This window comes from Lissotriton vulgaris, chromosome 7 (assembly GCF_964263255.1).
Source record: "Lissotriton vulgaris chromosome 7, aLisVul1.2, whole genome shotgun sequence".
NCBI classification, from domain to species: domain Eukaryota; kingdom Metazoa; phylum Chordata; class Amphibia; order Caudata; family Salamandridae; genus Lissotriton; species Lissotriton vulgaris.
The window spans coordinates 555,878,367-555,899,521 of record NC_141695.1 but is presented as its reverse complement, the minus strand read 5'-3'; the positions used below and the strand labels follow the sequence as shown (position 1 = coordinate 555,899,521).

Sequence of the window (21,155 nt, the reverse complement as noted above, 5' to 3'; positions counted from 1 at the left end):
TACTCGAATCCCTGGAGTGGGGGATGAAGTAATCCCAAACAGGAGACGTAGAGTAGCTTTGATACACAAAGCACATTTGGGAGAGGGTCTGATACATCAAGGGATCTCTAAATCTATACTAGAATTAAAGGAAACATACTGGTGGCCAGGGATGAATGCCCACATTCATGAATTTGCAATTAATTGCCATGACTGCAACAGAGATCGCAGCAAAGAACTCCGCCAGATACCTGACTACAGTATAGACAGCCCAGTTCAGACACCGTTGTTAGACAGCATTTGACTATCTACACGCAGACGTCCCTATGGACGAATGCGGTCCCACAAATATTAAGGCAAGAATCATTTGGATGTGGCCTCAGCGCTCGGCTGACGCCCGAACTGTTATTAAAGATTTGGAAGTTTTTATGGGCACATACGCAATTGGCACGCTACATTCTGACCAGGGTCCTGCGTTTAGCTCCAAAGCTTACAAGGAGGCCATGGCCAATCTGGGCAATGCATTGCGGTATTCTAGTCCATTCCATCCTGAGGGAAATTCTGTAGTGGAGAGAAAAATCCGGGACATAAAGCAATCTATAACAGCTAGGGTATTAAGCTCGGGTGGACAAACATCTAATAAGTGTCCAACGTAGTCTAAACAATCTGCCAAGAAGTTCTCTGGGTGGAACCACTCCATATGAAATCCTTTTTGTTACTAGAATAATTGTCTAGGACCTTGATCGTCACACTTCAGTGGTAGAACAAAAACCATTTGATATCAAAGACCGTTTGGCTGTTTTGCAGGACTTAAATGAAACAAGGAGAAGTCAAAGCAACACATTACAGAAGCCAACGACCAGTGAAGGGGAACCACCCGCCCCAGCAAGGCCTGCCTGGATTCCAAAGATTGGGATCTAGTCAGAGAAAAGATCGAGGATAAGAACGAATTTGGGCCTTCTTACAGACAACCAGTACCTGTGCTAGCAATCCACGGATTAAGAACAGTGTTACTGCTGCCCCTTGCTGGAAGAAAGGAGAACAGGTTCGTATCCATAGACCTGGGAAAACCACATCATGTGGCCAATCATAACTAGTAAGCCCTGTGGAATCCAAATATGTAGCAGAAGACCAAATCTTGCTACTATCCAAGCTGTTCAAACTGAGAGACTCATCACCTTTGAGGAATCTGCAGTACGAAAAGAAGGACTAAGCAATAAAGCCATGGAACTTGTGCCTCTTGAAACCCAAATAACAGTTCATCAAGAAACACCTATCTACAATGATGTAGCCTCTGACTATACTAATATGACAAGGGATCCAGTAGCTCCAGTGATTTCAAGTAATCCTGATGCAATACCTACCATTGACAGAACTGCCTCTGGCTATTTCATTAACTTTGATACGTTTTCAGAGGATCAGAGTGAGCCTGAAACGACGCCAGCAAATAAAACTTTTAAAGAACAAGTAACAGAACTTTTTCAGCAACTTGGAAAAACGTATCTGGTTTCACCATGGGTTGAACTTTGGATTGCGCTAGGCATACTTTTTCTCCTACTTTGGCTAATTCTTGTATTAAGTTTGGGAATGCTTATAAATGGAAGATATAGTAAAATGGACACAGCAAGTAAGAACATCAACTTACTCCTCAAGTCACACAAATCATCTCATCGTGAACAAAGAGACTTGACATCAGCGAACATCACAGCAGTTCCTATACCTGGTGGTATAGCATGGGACAGAACTGAATATGACATCTTTGGCCCTGCAGAGCTGTTGAAGATTCCACATGAATTCAAGGTTTCCTTGATTGACTTTGCTTCACCCAGCACATTTTCTGATGATTGCGACTTTGAGACTTTTAATAATATGATGTCAGACTTAGAGAACTCTGCAAAATTTACGAAACATGAATACCTAGAAAGTTCATCAGATTATGAACAAATGTACTGTTATAATCACTATGGTCATCATTATTTGCACAAATCTGCAAACCCTAGAAATGTTTATACTTTCAATCAATGGGAACATTGTCCAACGCCACCAAAAGGCAGCTCAAAAGCATTCTATGAAAAAATTCCATACTTCTCAGATTTTAATGTCTCAAATCCGGAAACATTTTACTTTAAAAACGTTAAGAAGACAGGAACGAAAAGTATGTTGACTAATACTAAGCAAATTTATTCTGCAGCCTTTTATGCCCAGCAGTCCTCATTAGGTTTTGACATTTGGAGAGACAACATTGAGACAAAATCTGTCTGGGGCACAAAAGACTGGCAGGTGCAGGGAATAGAAGCTTTATTTCGAGCCTGCATTATCCTTGAACAAATAATGTTTTTGAACGACACTGTCCTACAGGCATCCTGTATTGGTCTAGCCAAGATAAAAGATTTGAACAAAGCGTCCATATCTACACCTGGCCCACAGACACAAACAACTGTCAAAATAGATTCCTGAATAAGACACAAGGGCCAGATCCAAGTTATGTCCAGAGCCAAGATCGAGGGATAGTAACAACATACAGTGTAGGAAAACTGTGCCTTATCTTTACTTAAAGATGGAGTTGATTTAAGGGACTTCTTACATCAACGCCTGCGAAACGGCATCATAAACAATTTATATACGCTGGTATATATGCCATTTATAATGAAGCTTGGAAAGCGACACAAGCAGAGAATGCAGAGCGAATACGAGAAATTGATTGTATTAATTTAGAGAAAGCTCTCTCTGTAGTTGACAATGGGTCAACGACTCTGTTATCCAGAATCTATTCTTTGGACAGCATAGTATCCTCTGCCATAGACATAATGGAACAGGACTTGCTCATGCTACAGCAAGGACAGTCACAATTGCGTTCTATAATGCTTTTATGCTGGACGTTACAAAATCTTCGTTCCGGATATGTGCCATGGCGTCTAATCAACACCACGTCATTGTTTTCTGTATTAAACCTTACAGATAAACAAATAGGAGCAAACTATACGGTGCTGAGCAATGACAAAATGGAAAGATTACCATTAAGTGTTTCAGAAAAACCTGCAACAGAATGTTTAATACAATGAACAATCACTCTGCCTGTCACAATTTACCATTTTCAATATTGTTTGAAACATATACCAGCAGACAAGTATGAAAGGTTAGGTAAAGAATACATTAAGTCAACCTGGGAATTACCATATACACACAGATGTTGGAGTGGGGGACAAGAAGTATTTCTTAGTGGTACAAACTGCAAATGCGCACTAAGCGGTACACTTTTATGTCAGGGTATTATTTACATGGAGCCTGGGACGGTTCTTCGACCAACTTATCCTGCCACCTGCAAGGTTCTCCAGCTGCAGTGAAAGATCCAATTTTAATGCAGCTTTCTAACGGAAGCTATATTATGTTGAATGATCACAGCTGCTGTGGCATGTTGCCAGGAATAGTCTCGTAACTGTGTCAGCCAGGGTCACTTGTTGTATGCAAGTATCGTTTCCTAAAACTAAGACAGACGGGGAGTCGCTGCTATGGCCTTCACTGAACATCTCTTCTATACGAATTGATACTTTAAGCAGAATGAAAGCCATTCTTTTACAAAAAACCGTGCCACTGACCTCGTCCAAAGAGACGTATGAACTACAAGTAGCAAGGTGCTCTGCAGAGATACATGCCCTTTTATCAACAAACTGCCCTGTACATTTCGTAGAAATGTTAGGATGTATCTTAAACAGGTCTGATACCAGTGGTATTATACATGTATTTCAGACAGTTTTTTAGGGACTGTTAGCACCTTTTGAAGCAGTCCTCGGCATATTTCCAAACTTCGTGCACTCTGTTTTCGGCGACATGCCTCTCATTTTGGGGCTCGTAGCAGGAATACTATTCTTGTTCCTTTTGCTCCAATATGGCAAGTCCGGTCACCAGCGACACCCAGATTACCATAGAGAACACTCTCCTGGCAATGAAGTGTCGTGAGCGCATGATACAGATTCTGGGCTTGGCTCGTTTAAGAGATCTGAATACCACATGGTTTCTTTCATTCCGACCAATCTGGCAAGATTGCATCTTACCTGTTCTTTGATGTCTGCTATGTGGAGAAGAATGCGTGTTGGACATTTGTCTAACACTCACATCAGTCCTGCCAACGGATGCTGATACTTTGCTTGGTTCGGTAACGGCCCCTACATTGTATTGTCCCCAGCGGCTGCCAATCCTGTTGACGGCATTCATTGAGGTCTCACAGACGCAATCTGCTGAAGGTGAGATACGTGGATCGACAGGCACACAGGTACCATCTCCATCTCCATTGAACATTGCTAATGCGGATAACGCTGACGGCGATGCTTCACATTTTTGTACAATCGGTCTAGTTAACGAAGTGTCCAACTTTCACCTACTGTGGTAGATGAAATCTTTACCAGCTTAGAAGATTTTATGTTTTCCCCAATCAATGATAATGACTTTTGAAGTTAGCACGCAGCGTTCCATGGGACTCTGTATTCGACATTCACTTTTCAAAAAAAAACTTCCAACTTTAGAACTCTATTTTTCTACGATTTGACTTTTTTGGCACAAAGTAATCTGCATAAAGTAGAACTATTCATAGAGAACAAGAATTCTTTGAATATTCCAAGAGACAATATTTGAACGTGTCCACAACTAAAACAATTTATATTTTTTGTCATGGAATGGTCTCGACTTTCTCTTCTGTATTTAGAGCCATTTCATAAATGTAATTTCATGATTCGATTGGATAGCATTTCCAATGTCATATTTTATGCTTTGAATAACAACATTGTTTTAAAATGGGTACAGCACAAATGCTCATTTTTTCGAGTACAACCATTTCGAATGCATTTTGTTGTATTTTGGGATGGGGTTTTTACACATCATACTTTAGATTTGTTTTAAATGCTTAGAATTTAGTAATGTCGAACATAATAAAGTGGAGTGGGTGTTGTATGGCGTTTTAGGATCCAAGCGAAAATTCCCGATTCATGCCCTTATATAGGTACAATTCACATTGCCCTAATATAGGCATAGAAATCATACCCATATTTAGACATAGCCCATGCAGTCCAAATACAGGCATGGCTGCTTCCACCCGTACCAAAAAGCCACAACGATTTCTTGGAAAATCGGCTTAAGCAGTCAGGGACATCCCCTTGCTTGAATATTGATTTGTCCAAGAACTCATGGAGTTGTGAATGAACTACCATTCCCTTGGGGTTCTTTTCTGACGTTACTATGCTCGACTTTACGTCAAACTAGGCACCTTCAAGGTATAAATATGCCTTCACTTGCTCTAGCAAGGACACAGTGGTTCGGAGCAGCTTGACTATCTACTTGCCCAATGCAGCTCGCTTCAGCAAGTGCCGAAGGAAGCCGACCCTCCAGCTGACGTACTGATCGAGAAGCTGTCCTTTCTCTCGCTGAGAATCCAGCTGCAGTGTTTCCAAGCTCCCCTCTCGGGGTGTTGGGAAATCGAGTACCGAGACAGAGATACCAGACCTCCTTCATTCTAAAACTAAGGTATGGAGCTGATTAGACTCCAAAGAGAAATCTTGGATAGATTCTTGGCAAAGAAAATAAAGCTATGCTACACCTCACTTACTTCTTCCCTCGTACTAGACTTAGGTTAGGTACATTGGGGTAGGCGTATTTCAGAAGCACCAGTTGAGCACTTTTAGCCTTTGTTATTTATGTATGTATTTATCTATGGTTTAGAAACCATGCAATGCTTTTACAGTATTATTTTATTATACTCTTCTCGCTGTATGCATTACAATTTGCAGCCTGTCTTACGATTGTAGCAGTTCACTTTACTTGCAAGAGAAAGCAGGCTGTTCAATAAATCCTTTTATTGAAAACGCCCGTCTCTCTATTTCTCTGCACCTCTGATGAAACGAAGCATGCACGATCGACTGAGTAAAATATCTAGCCATTGTTTCCATGACTCTGAAGATACGTTTAATCTTGGGGAAACAAAGTTGTCATGTTTATGCGGTTGTCAGAAACGAATCCCTTATTGTTTATTCAAGAAAGTTTCTAGTGACCTCTAAGCTAGCTGGCCCTCACAATTAAGTCTAATATATTCGATAGAGACCTAGTAGACATAAGTCCTATGTCAAATCTATAGGATAGATTATTCCAATTGTGGCAGGGAGCTTCCTTAGCATGTCCGATTGGCCATCTTACTTAACCATGACCTCAAGGCTTAGGACAACTTTAAAATTATGGCTTCAAGTCTCATGATAAATGAGTATTAGGCATGAAGAAGAATCCATTCAGTTAACTATTCTGTATAGATTGGTTTCTAATAGACATACCCATGGTTTTGTTAAATATTAGTTCATAACAATAGTAGGCAGGGATTATAACACTACCCATGAACTGGTGTGTGAATTCAAACTCCTCGTGGAAGAAGATGATGGGTTCATGTGGTGTTCCGTTAGTCTCTCATCCTGGTATAACTAATAACTCTATAGTATCATGTCAATCGATGATGTTGACACCCTTGCAGTGCTTGCATGCCTGTAATGGGAGAACATTTTTGAATAGCCACTTGCCGACAACGTACAAATAAGGCATACCACATAGTCAAATTGACTATATAATATTCAATCAGGCTAGATGGCATATGAATAATGACACAGGGATGAGACAAATCACTCAACGTGGCCATGAGCCACTGGTACATAGTCTGGAAACAAGTATGTCTTCAACTCTTAACTCCGAATTTCTACTTTAATAAATAAATCCAAAAAGGTACTAATATGACCTTATCCAGTAACATAACAGGTAGTGGCATAGCCAATAGGTCTCACCTTAGGAGCCTATAAGAGATTATTAAGGAGATGTACTTGCCTGTACTTAAAGGTGCTGTTCCAGCATTAACACATTTAATATAGCGTCCTTCATTTTAGTTTTCAACCTGACTAAATAATGAAGTAATACTATTATGAAATATGCTGCATAATTTGCCTTTTTTGCCGCATAATCCACTAAATCCTGTCGCATAATTTGGTCCTCTTCTGCCTCATAATTCCAGTGGCCCTGCCTATGGGGCAATCAGGTAGTGCCAGATGGGCTGCTCTGAGAGGTCAATGGATGGGCAGGTGTTTTGAATGTTTGTGTGCCTGCTTTATGGTCTGGTGGGGCAACAAGTCAACTGTTCTCAGAAATGTTTTAAATAGTGTGATGTCGCCATAAGTACTCGCTGAGAAGCCTGCGTCAAAGCGGCGCCAATCAATTCACAGGTGCAATACTGTACACATCTATTCACACACACCACACCAGTTTATATTTTTGGGGAAAGTATTTGAGGCACGCTCATGATATGCGTAGAGTACAATCAACGCAAAGCAACTGTCTGCCAAAAAAAATAAAACTCCACCCAAAAAACACACACACACACACACAAGAAATGATGCCAAGGAGACCGTCCTAAATAAATCATATGAAATTAAAGCAGTCTTCCAGAGAACTACTACACTAACTTGTCAGAAATTTTAAAGAACGTCATGATCAAGCCTATCTGGTAAATACAAATTATTTCCAAGTGTCATAAAGTGGATGAAACTAGAATCCATTTTCTTTTATCTTGTGCACGTGCCAGGGTGAGTCTCCTGACATGCAGCCTGGGGGGGGGGGGTGCTCAACAATCCGTTCGTTGCTAATCATGAGGCACACACTGGGTTTAATCTATTCTTTTTAGGTGATACCCTCCCTTGCAGAAATGAAATGTGTCTTTATCTATGAGTTTGCAATGAACCACTGCCGGGGATTCCGAGAAATGATAAGAAAAGAAAATACATTACCATGCAGTAACCCAGACAAAGTAAACTGTGGCATTTTATGGGGTCTCAAGAGGGAGGGGGGGGAGTAGGATAGAGGGGAGGGAGGGAGGATAGACGGGGAGGGGACGAGAGAGTGGGAGGGAGAGAGAGGAAGAGTGAAGAGGAGGGTGCGGAGACAGTAAAGGGGAAGGTAGAAGGGAAAGAGAGATAAGAAAGAGTGCAAAAAAAACTGTGGAGAGGCATATTAAAGTTAGGGATGCTAGAGATTTTTGTTTTTTAAAAATGCCGGTGTAGCATATTCTAAACATGATACTAACTACAATGCACATGTTTATATGTTATTATTATAAAATGATTTATAATGTATTGGAATTGTAACATTGCACATCACATTTCACATGGCATTCATGTGGTATCATTTACATGGGCCATACCATGTGCATGCTGTTGAGTACATTTATGTGGCTGGTGGTAAAATACATAGCACTTCACACCACTGTTTATGTGGTATTGACATATCTCTTTGAACATGATTCTAGTAAAACACCAAGTATGTGCTATTTTCATGATGTTATTTGCATGTCAGTGGCACAACATTAGCAGAACACACTGGTCCACGATAACCAACATTACCCAGCGGTTAGTAGGTTACAGGCATACAGCAGTGCATCAGTAGCGTGAAGCTGTGATTTGGCCAAGTTTTATCCATGTTATACTTTTTACAGTTTCTGGATAACCTAAGAAACAATTTGGCATCCACTCCTCACGCCGTTTACTGCTCAAGCCATGAGCACAAAAGTAAACATCACAAAAAATGCTAAAATAAATGTTACGGGGTACACAATGTGCTCCTTTGCGGCCCCTGCATTGAGCCGCTTTCACTTGGAGGCGTATAAGGTGAACCGCTGTGAGTAATCACATCTGAGCAGAAGGGGCAGTGGCGGTGCGTCCATTAGGGGCGTTGGGGCGTTGCCTCACTAGCCTGGCCGACCGCCGACCGACCGCACTGAATAAAAAAAGTATTTGCACTGTACAAAATTAAAAGTGGAACAAGAGCGCACTCAGGCCCCGGAAAAGCCCGACAGGATCGGGACTACATTAGGCGAAATGGGCCGGCGGCGTGGGGGGCGGTGCTGTGTCAGAGTGACAGCCAGGCAGGCAGGCAGCAGGCAGCACAGCAGATCTGTGCGCATGCAAAAGGCCGGAGTAGTCGAGATTTCGACTGGCCCGTGCATGCGCACTTTTGAGACCCCCCCCCCCCCCTCCCTTCTACAGTAATGTTGGACATAGGCATGGAGCTGGGGCCCCGGGTGTAAAAATGGGCAGATATCAGTCTGCTCTTTAGCCAATCCTGGCGCAGTGGCGCTGCTAACGCCGCACCAGGATTGGCTACTCCAGCTGGATGGTGCCGCGCATGGTGTTGGCTGCTGTAAGGCAATGTCACCAGTGATTGGCCAAACTGACGTGAGTCGTGACCGGACGTGTGTGTGTATCAGCGCACTGGTGTCTGCCACTGACCGCCTGCCTGGACCTGAGTGTGACAGTTGACATCGACGAGACTGCGTCCCCCCCACGTAAGTTATGCTGCCACCAACCAATAATTTACGTGTGTGATGATTTTATGTGTGTGTGTCTAATACACTATACTATTTTTAAATTTGTAATTAAGCACGTCGGGAGGGGGAGGGGACGAATAAGATAAAGGCTTGTCTTGATCACTCAGAATCAACCTGTGCGCGCGATAGAAGTGAGGCCCGTGATCTAACTGGCTGAGGTGGAATAGAGTGCAGGATGGGACGGAATGAATTGAATGGGAAGGGGAGGGGATTGACAGAAGGGGAGAGGATTAAAGAGTGATGGAGAAAAAGGGAACTTAAAAGAAAGGGGGAGAAGGGGATATGAGAGGAGAGATAGAATGTAAGGTAGAGAAGGAAAAACGGGAAAGAGAAAGGAAAAGGGAAGGGAAGTTTCAAGCCAGTATCAAGTCAGTATCAAGTCAGTCAGTATCAAGCCATTATCAAGTCAGTTTAAAGTTTGGTTTCATTTCAGTTTCAAGTTCGGTTTTCATTTGGTTTCTATACTGAGTCACCTCGTCCCTTTCACCCAGCCCCACCCATTTCTTTTTGGAGCCTGTGAGGCCCCTTCCCCCTCGGTCTCTCCCTCTCGGGGGCCTCGGCTCCAGCCGCCATCAGTGGTCCTCTCCGTCCGGTGCTCATGAGTGCAATGCCGAGGCTGCCTGGTTACCAGCATTGTATACCACGGACACGTCACAATAGAAAACTTCAACCTGTCATCATGTTTCACCGGTTTATGGGCGATGACAGGTGTTGCAGTGTAAGGGGGGGAGAGCAGGCGAGGCACGATTTTAATTCAATCACTTGGACGGGATCCTCGCAAAGGTATGGAGAGATCCCTCAAGGGTTGCCAAGACCGTGTCCTGGACGTTCTAGGCCCTTTGGCTAGAATTATTGACGCTGCGGAGGAGAGCCATCTCAATGGTACCCCCCTTAACATTGACTTGATCAGAGGCTGGAGTCAAAGAGCTTTAATCCTCCTTGGGAACGCTAATGCCAGCTTGAATGCTGAAAGACGTAGAGTTGTCCTTACCAAAATAAACCCAAAACTTTCAGACATGGCCGACAAAGAGACCTCTCAAAACCCTAAAGGCCTTCTCTTTGGCGAAGATCTCATCAAAACTCTCGGCAAATATGTCTCTACCTTTACGGCCTTGGATAGAGCCCAACAAAATATGCGCAAGGTCTTTAACAATAACCTTTTCGGTAGGGCCGGAAGAAGGGGCCAATCTTTCGGCCGGTTTAACCAACGGCCCCCCTCAAGATCTAGAGGCTTCGGAAGAGGTTACCAGCAATTCAACAATTCACAATTCTTCCCTCAGAGAGGACGCGGCATGCGCTCAAGAGGATATAGATCACGTGGCCAACCCTCCACCGATACTACAACAAGTGAGTACTATCACCCCTCCTTCCCCTCTTTCTTTCCCCTCAGAGGTGGGAGGAAGACTCAAGTTCTTTTTCCAGAACTGGAGAAAGATTACTCAAGATCCCTGGGTCCTGAACACAGTCAGAGGTTTCAAAATAGATTTTACAGAGATTCCCATTCAAGCTTCCCCTCCAAAAAATTTTCAAATCCCCTTAGACCAGCACAAAATAATAGAGGAAGAGATCTCTTCAATGCTCAAGAAAGGTGCTATCTTACAAGTCTCCCTAGAAGAACTCAAGTTTATAAGCACACTTTTCCTCGTAGAGAAAAAAGACAAAGGTTGGAGACCTGTTATAGATCTAAAACACCTCAACAAATTTTTAGTTTACAGACACTTCAAAATGGAAGGGATTCACCTTCTGAGGGATCTTCTCTTAGAAGGGGATTGGCTAGTAAAACTAGACCTGAAAGACGCTTACTTCACTATTCCCATGGCAGAAATTCATCAACCCTTCCTCCAATTTCTTTGGAAAGATCGATTGTATCAGTTCAAAGCCCTTCCTTTCGGCCTTTCTTCTGCCCCTTGGTGCTTTACCAAGGTTATGAGACCAATTGCCTCCTTTCTAAGAGAAAGAGGAATTCGTTTGATCATCTACCTAGACGACATACTAATTATGTCTCAAGATCTTTCTCAGATCTCTCAAGATCTAAAAACAGTTATGGACCTCCTGGAAAGTTTAGGTTTCATCGTCAACAAGGAGAAATCAGTCTTGACTCCTTCAAGGTCGATGGAATTTTTGGGATTCACTGTAGACACATCGAAGTGTCTCCTTCTTCTCCCTTCCAAAAAAATTACAAAAATCAAAAAAGAAATTCGTCGTGACTTGAAACTCCAAGAGCTTCCCCTCAGGGAACTTGCAAGACTCCTCGGTCTTCTTTCCTCTTCTATCCAAGCAATTTTTCCTGGCCCTCTGAATTATCGAGCCCTCCAGAGAGTGAAAGCGAGAGCCCTAAGGTCCGGTCTTTGGTACGAGGATTTCATCTCCCTAGACCTGGAAGCCAAACAGGAACTAAACTGGTGGTTAGAAAACCTAGATGCTTGGAACGGCAAAGCGATTTTCGGTACGAAACCCGAATTCGTTTTGGAATCAGATGCCAGCATGCATGGCTGGGGAGCTTGCCTTCTCAACCAGAATACCGGTGGAACATGGTCCCTAGAGGAATCTTCCCATCATATAAATTATTTAGAACTTACAGCTGGTCTTTACGCTTTGATGAGTTTCAAACACTCACTGCAAGGAAGATCGGTCATTTTAAAGATGGACAACATGTCCGCAGTAGCTTATATAAACCGCTTAGGTGGCACCAAATCTGCGGATCTTTCGAACCTGGCCAAGAAACTTTGGATGTTCTGCTTAGAACACAAAATTGCTCTGAAAGCGGAATTCCTTCCAGGGAAAGCGAACATCTCTGCAGACTGGAACTCCAGATTCCTCAAAGATCACAGCGATTGGAAACTCAACATTTCCATCTTCAATCATCTGAATATGGTTTGGGGACCCTTGGAAATAGACCTCTTTGCAAGCAGACTAACGTCTCAACTGAAAAAATACTTCAGTTGGATGCCCGATCCCGGCGCTCTAGCAGTGAACGCCTTCCTTCAACCATGGAAGAATCTGAAGGCTTACGCCTTTCCCCCCTTTGCCATGATTCAGAGAGTCTTACAGAAAGTGAGAATCGATCAATGCTCCCTTGTTCTAGTGACTCCCTTCTGGCCCTCTCAGGCTTGGTTCCCAACAGCTCTGGAACTGGCTTACGACACTCCCTTTCTAATCCCTTGCCTAGATCATCTCCTAATAAACGTAGATGGCGAAATTCATCCTCTAATACAAACAGGGAGTTTGAACCTTCTTGTTTGGAGAGTGTCAGGAGATCTAATGAAGTCTCAGGACTTTCGTCTACAGCTTCAACTCTCCTCTCAGAATCATGGTCACCAGGCACCCACTACAGATATAACAACATCTGGAGAACCTGGGTTCGTTGGTGCTTGGAAAGGAACCTGGATTCCCTTGAAGCACCTATTGTCGACATAGTTAATTTTCTCTGCGAACAATTTGATAGGGGTCTTAGCTACAGAACCATCAATTGTTATAGATCCGCTATTTCCGCTGGTCATACCCTCGTGAATGGTAAAACGGTAGGTAAAAATGTTATCATTTGTCGAATTATGAAGAGTATCCGTCTAAGAAGACCCCCAAAACCTAAGTATGATTCTCTTTGGGATGTTAATTTGATTTTAGACCTCTTTACCAACTGGCCTGATAACACATTCCTTAACAGGAAACTCCTCTCTATCAAACTTGCTAGTCTTCTTTGCCTTATTTCATGTAGAAGAGTCTCTGATGTTAAAGCTTTAGACATTTCCTTTAGGTCCTACAACATGTTTGGCGTTAAGTTTGAAATTCATAGAAGAACTAAGACTATGTCTGATTCTATTTTCTATCCACGTTTTGACTCCTGTCCTAAACTTTGTGTCGTTGATTGTTTAAAGGAATATGACCGGAGAATGTCTCCTCTTCGACCTTCTGATGTCAGTCAATTACTTATTTCCTTTGTTAGACCTCATAAAGCTATTTCCTCTACTTCCATTGCTAGATGGGTCAAAACAGCTATGAGCCTAGCAGGTGTTGATTTACGTAAGTTTCAGGCTCACTCCCTTAGGGGTGCTATGGCCAGCAAATCCCTCTGGTCTGGGGGTAAGCTTGATGATATTCTTAAAGCTGCTGATTGGTCGAATGCTAGCACGTTTGCTCGACATTACTGTAAACCAATAGAACATATGTCTGATGTTGTGTTACAAGGCTACCAACATGCATAATGTAGCCTCCGTTCTTGTAATGAAATTGCGATTCTCCTATTACCATGACTAGAGAATCTGGATTTCATTAAAGACACGGAGGCTCACATTATCCCACCCATCCCTCCCTGGGATGCGTTTACAGCTATGTATTACCTTTCTAAATTGTTACATTGGTTTTAATGTACATCTAACTATTGCATTGGTATTCTTTTTAATGTTTAGGTTTGGACTTCTCCAATTTTACCCCCTTTTTTCCTTCTTTGCAGATGTTCCTTCCTAATCTAAGATGTTTGGATCCTTCCATCTTTTGGCTTCTTCGGATTTTATCAAGTTGATCTCTTCTGAAAGTTTTCTCTAATATTTGAATTTATTGTTTCATTTATGGACTTTTCTGTACTATTTCCACATTTAAAAGAGGCAGTCTCTTGTTGGCTCATGCCCTTTATTTGTTTTGAATGTTCTTTATGGAACCTTTTAATTGTGATGTATGCGGCTGCTTGGAGACGCAATTAAAAGTTGTATGCATAATGTGAGCCTCCGTGTCTTTAATGAAATCCAGATTCTCTAGTCATGGTAATAGGAGAATCGCAATTCAATCACCTAAAAAAAACATCTATCTAATCACAAAAGGATCCTGCGACGAGCCTCAAAGACGATCTATCTAATCTTGCCCGACCTTCTCCCCCCACAGTGGCCTCTCCTTGTCTCTGCTGAGGCGGAAGCCTCCCCTCTGCACTTAGCCTCGACCTTGTGACATCACAGTGGAGGGACTGGCACGTCACATGTGTTCCATCCACAGGATTCCCCTGCTGGTGCTGGCCTGAACCTCGTGACATCACAGTGCAGGGCCTGGCACGTCACAGGTGTTCCATCCACAGGATTCCCCTGCTGGTGCTAGGCTGGACCTCGTGACATCACAGCGAAGGGCCTGGGGCCTCACAGGTGTTCTATCCACAGGATTCCCCTGCTGGTGCTGGCCTCGACCTAGTGACGTCACAGTGGATTGCATGGCACGTCACAGGTGTTCATTCCACAGGATTCTGCTGCTGGGAATAACTGTCATAACTTCCATACAAGCATGTGCGAAGTCACTCACATAGGGGGGGGGTCATACGCTACAATTTATTATGAACTTTACCAAGAGAGCCCAATGAGGGCCACTCTTCATTGGTCACAGTGAGATAACTTCGAATCAATCACACCCGGGTGCAGTTGTTGCGTCCCTGCTGATAGATGGGTCTCCCCTCGTGGACGGTACATCATTCATAGCAGGGGCTCTCATTCTTCACCAGGCTCGTAATGGGGTCTCACTTGTGCGAATTTCTAGTACAATCTTTACTGTGTGTTGCTCCGGGGTGCTTCTACTTTCCCTGTGAGTCTTAGTCATAGCTGCCAAGTTTATGCGGTCATTGTGTGATGTGCCGCGCCAGTCCAGGTTTTTTCCCATTGAATTATGGGACGTGTATTCCTGTTTTATAATGAAATAAACAAGACTACAAGTCCTAGAATTCCAGGAAAAAACGTGGACTGGAGCAGCACAACACGGATGGACCCGGAAAACTTGGCAGCTCTGCAAGATACCTGTGCTCAGGTTAGGAGAGCAACAAGACCCAACCGTTGGGGGGGGGCGTCAGGGAAGGGGGGCTAACACTTCCCGAAAGTGGTGCAGGCCAAGAAATTCAGGCAATGTGGGTAGAGCCATCTTCATAGCCAATATGAGGGAAAGAAGTGACACATTTTGTAGTTTTGACCCATTGGACAAACCCAATCTGATTATGATTGAAAGATTGGAGTCCATGTTTACCCCTATATTCCTCCCTAGGGTTGAGTTATGTGGCGGGCTAGCTACTAAGGCCAAATTGTTCATAGCAGTATTAGATCCTTTTGCCGCACATGAATATTTCGATTTATGACATGTTACTTTATTGTTAGAAATGGGTTCTCTACTTGACAGGGGTAGGTACCTTTGTCCAAATTGGGACCGTTGCTTCTAGTCAGGGTAAGGGGGATATACACTCAAGATAACCCCTGCTCACACCTAGGTAGCTAGGCACAAGCAGACAGACTTATCCCAAAGGCAAGAGTTTTCAGCATTGATGAATTATTCTATGGTTAGGAAGGTTAAAGGTGATTAATTGTAATTGCTTTCATGTTTTGTTTTCTGGTGAACTGAGCTGTGCTGCTAGAATTGTGGTTAAGCAGTGGGAAGGCAAAGGAGGAAGACTGACACGGGTGAGTGGGAATTATTTCAGGTGTGTCCTGCAGACAGCCAGGGTCAGGGGTGTGAAGGCATTTTTAGTGTGTTGCCAAGGAACCAAGCTGTCCTTAGGTACTACCACTTCAGGTATTGCGGTTGGCTGATCCTTTCTGTTCTGAACTCGTGTAGAGGGGCTGTAGCTTGTGACTTACAGGCCCCTCATCAGGTTTACATGCCACTCAGCAGCTCTCCACATTGTTTACCGTTTACAGGCTGCAGAGCGGCTATTACCGCATGTGTGCATAGAAATAATGTTTGTTTAGACCAGTGACTATACATTAAGACACACATGTGCACTTGTTTAGAATCCACAAAACACCAGATTTACAACTACATAGTGGAAAGACCATACAGGAAGCAATATTAATTTAGGAAAACATAATATTGCCTGAACATGTCCCCTGTGAGGTATGTCAGGTTGCCTATCTTGAAAACTCGACTGTGAGTAGCAGGGTTCCCAGAGATTATTTAATTTTGGCCCTAGCCTTGTGGTAATCTAGTGCATAAAGGCCTATGCTGTCCCCTGACGTGATGGAGGTCATGGACCTGTCCTGTGACCTGGAGGGACAAGTCAAGCATGCCCTCTTTGTCCTGATAGTGGACTACCAGCCTGCCACGGGTTAAGCATGTAGATCGACGGCACAGCATACTGTATTTGTTGAATGCATAGTCATGATCAGACCTTTTTATCTGTGTCACTGGAGTGGAGGCCCCACCAATGTGAAGTTCTGCTTCAGTGCACTAATCCTAACCCTTCTGCTAACATTCCAAATATATGCTGTGTGTGTTTATGTTGTGTCTTGTTTGGTACATGCAAAATGTACACAGTGTGCCCATGTAATGGATGCCTCTGGATTCCATTCTGGAAGCCCCAAATCTGCTCCGGTACACAAGATGGAGGTGAGATTGTTTTCACAGACAGTGTAAGTGTTTTGCTGACATTCCTAAAGCTGGAGGGTGGAGACAAGACACCTTCAGAAATTCACTGAAGCCCTTTTGCTGAGAGGAGCTGTGGATTAGTCTTCCTGTAGTGCCGTCACTTGGAAGATGGTGGCGGTGAAGGGTGGGACTGAAGTCTCCTTTTCAGTGTGGAAAGGATCTTTTAGGTGAGCCAGCCTTTTGTATTTCCACTGATCACTGCATAGTGTGGTTGTTGATACGCCAGGTATAGAAAGCTCATCTCTCTTTGTGCCTCTGTTAGCCCGAGGCTTCTGCTCCGCGGTGTGTGCCTGCGCCCATCTGCCCACCTCCCAGCCGCAGCCCTGCCTGTTTAACTTTACGGTCGGTGTAGTAGTCACATAATAAATGGTCGGTCTGTGCATGGTGAGCTTAGCTAATGATGTTATGTTCTTCTCTTTTCCTAAATTACTGCATGTTCTCTGTAGTCTGTATTCAAAGAAAGAATTATTAGATTGGCAAAATGAATTCTAGTCACACTCTGCGCATTAACCGTGATACCCAAACACACATGAGGTACTGTAACTCCAAGCCTCTTGGAGTCTTGGACCTTTATTCTATGCGCCCATCTGCCCACCTCCCAGCCGCAGCCAGTCTGAGTCTCTCTAACCTCTCAGATGAGCCACCTCGACTGCTGCAGGCATTGTATTGCCCCCCCTCACCCCCCCCACACACACACACATGGAAGCCGAAGCGCTCTAAAACATTAGGGACGAGTTTGCGCGGCCATATCATCACGGGCCTCACTTCTAGCCGCGCTGTCCTTTGCATTTTTTTTTATATGATATAAAAAAAAATGCAAAGGACAGCGCGGCTAGAAGTGAGGCCCGTAAATAGAGCTGAGCAGCTGCCTGGAATTAGCCCGAGGCTTCTGCCTTCAGCCATCGCATCAATATAGGGAAGACTTCTAGCCGCGCTGTCCTTTGCATTTTTTTTTATAAAATATAAAAAAAATGCAAAGGACAGCGCGGCTAGAAGTGAGGCCCGTGTGACCGTACATAAGCAAAGGTTTCATTTTTGATTCCACAAAATACCATAATTTTAGTGTCACTGGAATTAATATCTCATTATTATGTGACGTTTTCCTCACATTACAACCGGAGCAGTGTGACATCTCTCACAGTGTTTGTTAAGATTGCTGCAGCTGAGGTGTGTATTTCACATCACAGTGCGGGCCGGCACTCTGATACATTTCCATACATCTTTTGCTGTTAGGTGAAGCGAATTTGATGTAAGAGTCCGCGTTGGAGATAAAGGTGCGCAGGGAGTTCCTATGAATACAGTGATATTAAGTGGCTTGGTGTCAAGGGTGGCTTTCAATCAGAGGCTCAGCATGCTGGGCCTTGCACTATGAGTCTTGCTGTGATTAATATCGGCCTCTAGTACCTGTGGTGTGGATGCATGCGCACATTGAAAATACTCAAATGCACAAGGTGGTGGGCCTTTTGCTACAATCAAACATGCTTATTCAGGGCGTCAGGCCTTTAACACCAATTAAGGATACACAGAGGGTGGGCGCTTTACTTCACACCTACCATTGTGAGTTATTATTCAATTTTTGCTCCCGCCGGATCAATGAAACATGATAATGAACTCCAAGGGGCAATTCTTTTCGATTACGTTTTTCAGTTATTTGTTGCTGATAAACAAGCTCCTGTTGGTTGCCAACTGCTGTAATAACAATGTTACAAAACTCTCCGGTTTGCACTTATTTGCCTCTTATTTTATCAAACTGCTTTTACCTCCTCTGTGTGTTATTCTCAAATCTATTGGTTATTCACTTTGATATCTTCTTTTTGTAACCCTCAGTGTGATAAAACTCTGGGAAAGATCTGTTTGCACCGCATTGGAGACGTCTTTGTATAATTTTGTGCGTGGTGCAATTCCCGTGTGAGGACACCGTATTGTAAAATAGTTTCCCGAGGAGTAAATTGGTCTTTGGTAACAGTGTCATGCGGTTGTCACTTGTGCTCGACGTTGTCGCAGTGCAGGCCTATGGACAGCCTCGTGTCTCAAGCAGTAACAGTCCACTGTGTCTGTGCAGAGGGATTAATAAGTCCTAACAACAAGCATTTGCAATGCAATAGGTCTCGCATTAGGAAAGTTTGAGCTATTGGTATTGTAAATGACACATTTTTCATTGATGTGTTGGTTTGGAAAATAGCGAAATTAATTGCTTTGTCATTTACAATGCCAATAGTTTTAACTTTCTCAAATGTGACACCTATAGCATTTGTAATGCAATATGTGTATTATTTACGTGACTAAGATGTATTGATGTTACAAATAACAATGGCTTTTATTTTTTTTAAAATAATTAATACTTAAATAAAAGCTATTGTAATTTATAATGGCAATAGCTTTAACTTTTGTAAATAACTTTTGTTATTTTTGGGCTGGTTTGGCCATTGCTCAAGCCAAGATGTGAGAAATATAGACTTTAATTTCTGGTCGTCGTGCAAAAATGCAGGCAGTCATACTTACTACTGTGAAGGGCAACGACACCCTTCAAAGTAACTGCCCGCTATTGATGGGAAAGAATATGCGATTTTAACCAACTAAAACATGCACTTCCCTAAAAGCACTGATGCAGATCCACAAAGTGAAAAACAGTTTAGGACGTCAGGGGCCGGGAATTTAATCTTGCTAGCCACGGGCACGGCCTCGAATCCATTGAGGCAAGAGAGACTTTTAAGAAGTGAAAAACTGTGGTCGGAATGCCAGGCCACGCCGTTTAGTTCCCTCCTTCAGCCACTTCCCTGTCTTGCGGTATGATACTGCAAATCAAGTCAGGAGTACTGATAGAAGGGAAGACACAAGTACACGATTTGTGTGCTAGTGAGCTGCACAGCCTGTTTGTAGAGACTCGTAAATCTGTGAAAGTCCGCCTTACCCAGTACACTCATTATCCTGCCAAAGATGCCCATTGAAGCCATTGTGACGTTGGGTGATTTCAAATTAACAGTGTTTTCCAGTTCTGTCTCAACTGTGTATTCTCAAGAGCATCATCTTTTCACCCAGACTCGCACCTTATTCTGTTCTATGTAAAACATTCTGTTTGAGTTAATCTGGTGGCAATACAAATGTTCTGTGTAAAGCGCTTCGATGCTCCCTCGCGCTATATTTGGGCTAAATCGGGCATCTATAAAATATAGATAGCAACACTTCTTTCCATTGTGTGAATTCAAAAATGTTCACACCGTCGGAAATATCAAACATTTTACTTTACAGCTAATCAGAAGAACAAGACATATTGGATACAATAAGTTACATGCAGTTTCATTGGCCCTTAACATAGATGATGTTGTTTTTGTCATTTTCATGTCTGACATAATGTGTATCATTATGTTAAAATGTTACAGTTATTGTAGCAGACCCATTTTCTAATAAAAACCCACTTCAATCTGATCTGTGAACGCAATACTGAGAACAGACTGAACCTGAGTCTTTCCAATTCCACACCAGTAGCTCTATCTATACATTAAAACAGAGCAGTGTGCTGCCCCTTTATAGTAATTGAGACACTTTGAAAAAGTCACAAAACACATTTGAAGGGAGCACTCAACTTGATTGATGTAATGCAGAATAATCAGTTGCTCCTGACTAAATTAGTACGGTTCACAAATATGCAAGACAACTTTTTTCCTAACTTGCACAACTGTATATTTTCTAGCCAAAGCTGAGGTACGAACGTTGATACATAAATGATACTTAGCACGGGACTTTTACGTGATTGTGTATTGCCATCTATAAAAGACAATCCCCAAGACGTGCTCCCTAGGTCCTTCCTGGACCATAATCGTGCATCAATAAGGGTCCCTCCTATGAAATAAGGTGAACATCCTGAAGTTGGGCTTTGCATGACTGTAACCGGGCCTGTTCATGCGAAAGCTCTGCACCTGTGATGATTTCCAAAGTGAAAGCCCAGCTAGACCTGCTCTTCCAGTCGACAGCGATGACTGGCAATGTGAAACCTGCACTACACCCCGACAGTGACCGTCCACAAGACCTACTTTCCACTGCTATAGTACCTGTCATTGTATAATGTTGCCCGAATGTCCAACCTCCTCTCAAAATGTATAAAGGGTAGGTCGCTGTTTTAAATCTGGTGTGACATCATAAAGGGTTGTGGTGTTCGTATAACAACTCATGTGATTATAGAACACCAAAATAGACTATATAATGGCCTCTGTAACTGTGTAAAGAATCTCGTCACTGCATACTGTTGAATGGTGATAGTTTGTGACCTGTTTAGTTGGTTCTTTTGTTCTTTGCAGTTTAAATCAAAAAAGTTGTTTGTTTTGTTGTTTGCAGCTTAAATAAAACCAATCTGTGAGGTTCTCAGCATTGTATCTTGAAGTCTGTGATGAAGCTCTGTTGT

The 21,155-nt window shown here is 43.0% G+C and overlaps 1 protein-coding gene across 4 annotated transcripts in view; it reads right to left on the bottom strand.

Annotated features, from left to right (window-relative positions):
• Positions 1-21,155, bottom strand: part of OGFOD3 (2-oxoglutarate and iron dependent oxygenase domain containing 3) — a 1,065,090-nt gene that overhangs the window by 128,114 nt on the left and 915,821 nt on the right. For 2 of the 4 annotated variants that reach the window (XM_086930657.1, XM_086930656.1), the window contains one exon: positions 1,700-1,870. The exons of the other annotated variants lie outside the window; for them this stretch is intronic. In XM_086930657.1, coding sequence (XP_086786783.1) covers positions 1,700-1,870 — 171 coding nt within the window. The remainder of the gene's footprint in view (positions 1-1,699; positions 1,871-21,155) is intronic. 4 annotated transcript variants of the gene reach the window in all.